Raw genomic sequence first — 8,343 nt, forward strand, 5'->3', positions numbered from 1 at the left:
ATATAAATATAAATATATATGTATACACACATATGTATGCATACACACATATATATACATACATACATATATATATATGTGTGTGTGTGTGTGTGTGTATGTATGTATATATATATATATATATGTATAATGAATGAATTAGACAAAATAAACAAAAATATAATGCTAGACAAGCCAGAACATTTAGTATTTTTTTTTATACTGATATGTTTATCCCTAAACTATAGAATAGCGATTGCCATGATACAGAGAAAAGTGAAGATGCGTTCTGTACATTCACTTCACTCCAATAGACAGTGTTATTGCTTACTCTGTATATTCCATTTGATATGATTATCACTCTTTCTCTTGGTCTCTTTCTCTCTGTCTATTCCTATAGATGTTGTTATTATTGTCTGTATATCTTAATAGATATGGTTATTGCTGACTTTAATGAAACTGAGAAGTTCCAAACAACAAACTAAGTTTGGGAAAGAATTGTTAGAATGTTGGAGAAAATGCTGTGTGATATTTGATTCTGATCTTTAGATTCTGGGTTTCAAATCCAGTTAATGTTAACTTTGCCTTTTATCATTAAGTGGTTGGTAAAATAAAATACCAGTAAAGTACCGAGGTCAAAATAACTGACTATTTCATCTCTTGAATTTGAAAGCTTGTATCTAAACTAGAAACTATTTATTACGGCAGTGAGCTGGTAGAAGTGTTAGCTTGCCAGACAAAATACTTAGCAGCATTCTGAGTTCAAATTCCACCAAGGTCAACTTTTGCTTTTCACTCTTTTAGGGGGTCAATAAAATAAAAATCAGTTAAACACTGGGGTTTAAGTAAGTGACTGTCCTCCTCCCCTAAAATTTCAGGCCTTGTACCTATAGCAGAAAAAAATTAGTATTGTTATAATATTGTTATAATATTGGTAATAAATATAGTCTAAGATATGTATAAATCTAAAAAATGGAACAAAAATGCAACAGATGACAATAAAACATCTGGACAGATAGACGATGTGAAGCTGGACAGGAAAAAACCAGTACAGGTCATTCGCAAGTTCCTCTCATCAATCAAGTCACCAAATTATCCTTACAGTTTTGGGCAGTTACAATTAAGACTGTTCAAATCTGGCTGACCCCAAAAATCTAAGCTAAGAGCATTAAAGCTTTTGGGAGAATGCAAGCGAATGTGTAGGACAACAAAGAGGAGACAAAAACGGAGAACATGTTACACAATTACAAATGCAAATAACAAGAAAATAACAACAGGTCTCTTTCGAGTAGTAGGGTGATGGTCCAACTCTGAGAAATATTTTAAAGATAGTTTATTTATTGCTTATACCTTGTTTATTTTCCTTTTTCAGTTCACATTCTATTTCTTTGTTAATACCAGCATCTTTTGTAATCTAGTCATGTAATGTACTCTCATCCATTTCCCTTATGGCAAGTAAACGAAATCATCGTCATGATCATCATCACCACCACCAGTGCTGCCACCACCACAATCATGGCACCATGCAGTAGGATTGAACCAAAAACACATATTCATGAAGTGAGCTTCTTAACCTCTTAGCTGGTTAGATACACACACACACACATGTGCGCACGTGCACACACACACTAACACAAACACACACGGACACACACAAATACACACACACATACACACACAAACGCACACACATATACACACAAACATACACATACTCAAACACATGCACACACAAACACACAAACACACACAAACACACACATACACAAATATACACACATGCACACATGCACACATGCATGCACACACACACACAAACACACACATACACACAAACACACACATACACAAATACACACACATGCACATGCACACATGCACACATGCACGCACACACACGCACACACACACACACACACACAGAGTCATTGGTGGAATCACTTTGATGAGAGCTTCTCATGATCAGGCTGAGATATACAACAACAAAAACAACAAAAGCAGCAACATCAACAACAAGAATGTGAACTTTCATTCTTTTAAAAGCTGATTAAGAACCTGTTATAGGGTACCACTAATATCAAATATGTAGTAAGTCCCACTAATAGTTATTTAATTAACTGCAGATTATTACTACAGAAATTAGTGGTTTTGTGCTAAGATGCTTTGGTGAGTCAAAAGATGGAGAAGGGAAACTCTAGTGTGTCATGTTAGACTAAATTCCTTGCAGCATTTAGTTACAGACCTTTACAGACAAGCATTGAGGATGATTTATATTTCTGTAAAGCTTCCTAGATGTGAATAGAATCATTATAATAGAAGATAAAGGAATCATAAATCATTTTGGTTTACTCTGACAATCGCATAGTGAAACATGGAGAGCAAAGGGCAGATAACTTATCTTAGCTAAGTGAGATAAACATGATTTGTTGAATGGGTATGAGAGATATAATGAGATATAGGGAGTGTGGATGAAGGTGAGGTGTGGAAAGGAGTTAATGAGTGAGCTGGCTTGGGAGGGGATAATAGTGGGCAAAGGGGATTGTTGGAAAGTAGTTTCGGTTGCCGTGTTCCTGGAATATAAGGTGATTGTGTGGACAGGGTGAAGAAGTGTCATTTGATAGCTGAAGATGATAACAGCCAATAAAGGATCAATAATCTGCATCTACCCCCATATCAATTTTATGTCTTTATTATTATTGCTTCCATTGTTGTTATTAAGGCAGTAACTTAGATGTTGTTATAGAATCAGCTAAAATGCCTGGTGGAATTTGTTTCAGTCCTCTACACTCTGAGTTCAAACCATGCCAAGATCAATTTCATTCTTCATCCTTCTGGGATTGATACAATAAAGTATAAGATACAAATTTCAATATATTATCAACTGTTCCCATTTACCAAATTTCTGACCTTATGTCTACATTAGAAACACATCATCATCATCATCATCGTCATCATCATCATCATCATCATCATCATCATCATCATTATTATTATTATTGAGTGAGAGAGCAGCACATGCCATCTAAGTGGCACTGGAGTACTAATATACAAAGCCCAGTATATCCGTCATGACTACTCATCTGATAAGGGGACACCAGGCACATGCAACACAACCATGTGTGCATGACATGATGATCTCATATCAAGATAAACAGTGCATGACCTTGCAGGTGGGGGACCAGTTAGAATTTTCTTCAGGTCGAGTAGCCCATCCCACTCCAAAAGTCCCTGTATAAGGTTTGTTTAAGGATGATGAATGAAACAGCCATATTTCCAGAAGTGAATTATTCAAACCCCAAAGAATTCTTTGCAACACATGGCTATGATGTTCCCCAACTACTTCTGCTCATGATCAGAGATGCACATATCATCAGCCACTAAGGGACAAGCTCAACTGGTCATGGTCAAACAACTGACAAGTAAATCAGTGGTATTGAGCAGAATATTTGCTGTAGCCTATCTTTTATACCAAGACAAAACAAGTACATGATAATACTTCCAATTCAGTTAAGAAGAAAAGCCATGAGAGTCACGGCCTGGTAATGCACCAGGGCATCTATGATTGTTATTATTATTATCATTATTATTATTATTATTATTATTATTATTATTATTATTATTATTGTTGTTGTTGTTGTTGTTGTTGTTGTTGTTGTTATCATTATTCAAAGTTGACTTTACCTTTCATCCATTTGGGGGTCCATAATATAAGTACGAGTTGAATGATGGGGTATATGTAATTAACTTACCTGTCCCCTGAGACTGTTGGCCTCGGAACCATTATTATGATTATTATAATTGTTCTTATTGCTGTTACTATTATTATTCAAGGCTGACTTTGCCTTTCATCCTTTTGGGGTTGATGAAATAAGTACCAGTGGAGCATTAGGCTCGATATAATCGACTATCCCCATTTCACCCAAGTTTCAGGCCTTGTGCTTCTATAGCAGAAAGAATTATTATCATTATTAGGGTAGACTGGCAGAATTGTCAGAGCATTGAACAAAAATTCTTTATTATGTTTAGTTATGGCTCTCTGCATACTGAGTTCAAATTCCATAGAGGTCATCTTTGTCTTTTATCCTTCTTGGGCTGATAAATTAAAGAGTCAGACAAGTACTTGGGTCAGTTTATTTAACTGGTTTTGTGTTTATTTTAGAAGCAGTTATTATTATTATCATTAAAAAGGAAAGAGACGATAGTCATCATCATCATCATCATCATCATTACATCTGCTTACCATACTGGCATGTGTTGGACAGATTGTGATATTTCAAATCAGTTCTTATTGGAAAGCTCAATCCTTCCAATATGCCCATGGGCATATGGCATAGTGGTTAAGAGCACGGGCTACAAGCCCCAAGATTCCGAGTTCGATTCCAAGCAGTGACCTGAACAATAATGACAATAATAATGATAATAATAATAATAATAATAATACCAGGCCTACCATCCCTAAAGGAAGTACAAAAAATCGTGTTAACTGGAACGATTCATGTACTGAGAAGAGCATTATTGCTATGAAAACAACATCCATTCATGAATTTATTAATTTTTTTACATACATATTTTACCTGTGAATTTGCGTGTGTAAACTGGGAATGCATACAATGAACTCTGTCCTAGGTGTACGGAAAACACTCAGCGAGAAATGGAAGAAAATTTGAAGAAAGAAGAAAAGAAGACAACATAATGATAATGATAATAATAATAATAATCATAATAATAATAATAATAATAATAATAATAATAACATTGAAAAATACCTTAGGAATGAGAACCCAGGTTCGAAATTATCCCAAGACACTTGAAGAAGGCTGGAGGGTATATCAGCCAAAACGTGTTAACAACAAACAAGATGAGGACAAATATCTGTTGAATGTAAATAATGTAAATAATGCACATAGTTCCTCATCTCTTAAATATATAACTGAAGTTCCAGTCATGTACTGGAATTTAATAAAAAATTGTACTCTTAAAATTTAAAGTTAAATAGCAGTAGCATTCTTCCCTTTCCTGGGACTGCCACATTAAGTTGGCACCAAACCATGACTTTATCGTGCTGCTACTGTATAAGTCTCTCTGAGAGATTTAGAAATGGCAATATTTCTAATACTAATTTTAATCTTTTTCAGAAAACTAATTTCCATCGCAGTCATACCTTGAATTACCATAACGGTTATCGCGTAGAGAAATTAGTTCAAAGAGGAATTGGTGGAGAAATTCTCGATAAGAACCAGTTGAATGAACAAGAACTTCAGGAATTGGCCAATTTCCACACCCTACAGACCTATGGTGAACCAAAACCAGCAGCTCCTGATCCTTTTATTCCTGCACATGTCACCTTAAATAACAAAGTAAGTTAATTTAGGTAGTGTATATATATATATATATATATATATATATATATATATATATATACATACATATGTGTGTGTATGTGTCTGTGTATGTATATACATATATGTGTATAAATATATATGTATGTGTTCGTGCATAAATTGAGCATATAATCATTAAAATGATTATATCAGTAGCCAGTGTGTAAAAACGACCATATTGGTAAAATTAATATTTTAGTATATAATTATAAATATATAATTATAATTATATACTTAAATATATGTGTATACACACACACACATATATATATATATTATTCTCTGTTTCAAATGAATTTTTTGATGTTCTCTTTCTATGTATTCTGTATTTTCTGTTGAGGATATATTATAAACAGTTTTTTTTTTTGATTTCAGGTTCTTAGATTTTATTGCTTTTTTAAAGAAACTGTGAATGAATCCCCACAGGAATTCTATCGTGTACGACCTTGCAAGATCTACTACTTCATTGTTGACGATACTATAAGTGTGAATGAACCACCTGTTGATAACAGTGGAATAGCACAAGGTTGGTAAAATAGTTCTTGGTTAAGTGCCTTGCTTGATATGCCCTGAAAACTTTCGTGCAACCTTACAAAATATGTTACTGTTATCTTTGTGACAACTATCCAATGACTACTATCATGGTAAATACAGGTGACACGTCCAGACAAGTTCCAGTCTTATCAAACCCCATCAATGAAGCATAACCTGCTCTATACATGCCAAGTTATTCATGAGAGAATCACAATATTGATGTAAAAATAATGTAAACATGTAGGCATAGAAGTGTATCATAATGGCCGAGGGAAGTCACTTGGAATGTTCCATCTTCACAAAAAAATAACAGTCAAGATAAATATATACCTACATATAGCTATATTTGTGTACCTGTCTGTCTGTCTGTATTAATGTGTGTCTGTATACACACACACGTGCACACACACACACACACACACGAACACACACACACACACACATACACACACACGTCAACCTACAAAATAAGCAGTTGTGATGAATTAGGTATAATTCTTATTTCTTTTTCTCTTCCTTCTCTTAATCCTTTTACTTTCGCCAGAGTCTCATCTCTTTCTTTTCCTCCATGAGCACCCATCTGACAAAGTATTTATAAAAACTTCATAATATGGTAATTGTAGGAGCAGAAAAGAATAATAGTTATACATACAAGATGGAAGAAGAGCACATGCATCCCATTGCCTTCATACAACTGTACATTAATCTAATAATATGAAAAATCTTGCATGATTTGAAGAAAACACTTTTACATAAGTGGGTAAGAGAAATAACTCACTGATTGCAATTGAAAGGAAATGAATTATACATGAATTGGGTGACATAATCAATGTCATGTGTAAAGATTCTTAATTGAAATTTCCTTCTAAATTAGAGAAAACAAATAGGTAATTACAACTGTTAGTCATTTTCAGTGGAAAAGGGAGATAATTTCAAGAAATTAATGGTTTATTCTCTCATATTTATTTAGATGTTGAGAAAGAATAGACTGATATTTTTTTGCAGACAAGTAATAACAAAGGACATGTTTTGGTCTATTTAAGTATATTTACTCAAACCAGCAAAATAGATAGATGTTTACTTATACAAAAAGTTACGTAAATTTTTAGTCAGAATAATTTGTATAGCTAAACACAGAAAGATCAATGGGAAATAGTTCATATGGGCCAAAGGTGTAAATATAGATAATTAGGTTACAGGCTGCTTAACTGAGTGCTATACACACAAAAATTTTTAAGCTAATGAAATTTCTTGTGTTGGAGTAGAAAATATAACAACAAAACGTTAAGGGGAAAATAATTTTAAGAAATTAAGAAGTAATTTTTTAAGGTAAGAAAGAAAACTTGTGTCTTAGTTTACAGACACTATACCAGCCAAAAATATGTATAACTATTTTTCTACACATAAAATTTATCTATTGGTTAGCACACTCATTTAGTTTGTACTATGCTGATGAGATTTAATAGGCCAAAACATGTCCATAGTTGTCCCTTTGCTACAAACAAATTGAATTTGAGAAATTGTGTGTCTATACAGACAGCACACCCATTCATTCAAATACAGAAGAAAACAAAAACTAAATCCCTCTACATTATCAAAGAACATCTGGCAGTTGAATAACCAAGAAATAGATTACCATGTAATCAAATGGAGCATAGCTGCAAAGAGAAAGATATACAATAGATTGACAGTAATTGCAGCTTATGAGCATCTGAAAACTTTAATATATCAAATCTGCTGGGCAGTATCCTAAATAAGAAGGAAGAAACTTACTCTTCTTGTTTACACGAAAGAAAATTCAAGATATAAAGTTTAACGCATATCACTCTCTTAGAAACATTTCAACTATAAACAAGATTAAAAGAATAGTCAAAAGCTGAACCTTTAATCACACAATAATGTTAAATTTCCCATTATTAAAGTAAGTACTTGTATTAGCTTGTTTGATATATGTGTTTGTCTTCCTACAGGCATATATGTATGTTATTGCTTTGTTCTGATTTGGTTACTGTCTCACAAAGGTTTTAGATGTGAGGACTCGGCTGTTAGATGTGAGAACAGCTTTTGGTTACAGCCAAGTAGATTGATTATATTATGGTATATCATCATCATCATCATCATCGTTTAACGTCCGCTTTCCATGCTAGCATGGGTTGGATGATTTGACTGAGGACTGGTGAAACCGGATGGCAACACCAGGCTCCAATCTAAATTTGGCAGAGTTTCTACAGCTGGATGCCCTTCCTAACGCCAACCACTCAGAGAGTGTAGCAGGTGCTTTTACGTGTCACCCGCACGAAGGCCAGTCAGGCGATACTGGCAACGGCCACGCTCGAAATGGTGTCTTTTATGTGCCACCCGCACAAGAGCCAGTCCAGGGGCACTGGCAACGATCTTGCTCGAAAATCCTACGAAGGCCAGTCAGGCGGTACTGGCAACGGCCACGCTC

General features: G+C 34.3%; 1 protein-coding gene across 1 annotated transcript in view; it reads left to right on the plus strand.

The window, feature by feature from the left end:
• Window positions 1–8,343, plus strand: part of LOC106871867 (EF-hand domain-containing protein 1) — a 113,149-nt gene that overhangs the window by 34,123 nt on the left and 70,683 nt on the right. The window contains exons 2-3 of the mRNA XM_014918602.1: window positions 5,115–5,336; window positions 5,736–5,886. Coding sequence (XP_014774088.1) covers window positions 5,115–5,336; window positions 5,736–5,886 — 373 coding nt within the window. The remainder of the gene's footprint in view (window positions 1–5,114; window positions 5,337–5,735; window positions 5,887–8,343) is intronic.

The sequence above is a fragment of the Octopus bimaculoides genome, chromosome 10 (assembly GCF_001194135.2).
Source record: "Octopus bimaculoides isolate UCB-OBI-ISO-001 chromosome 10, ASM119413v2, whole genome shotgun sequence".
NCBI lineage: Eukaryota > Metazoa > Mollusca > Cephalopoda > Octopoda > Octopodidae > Octopus > Octopus bimaculoides.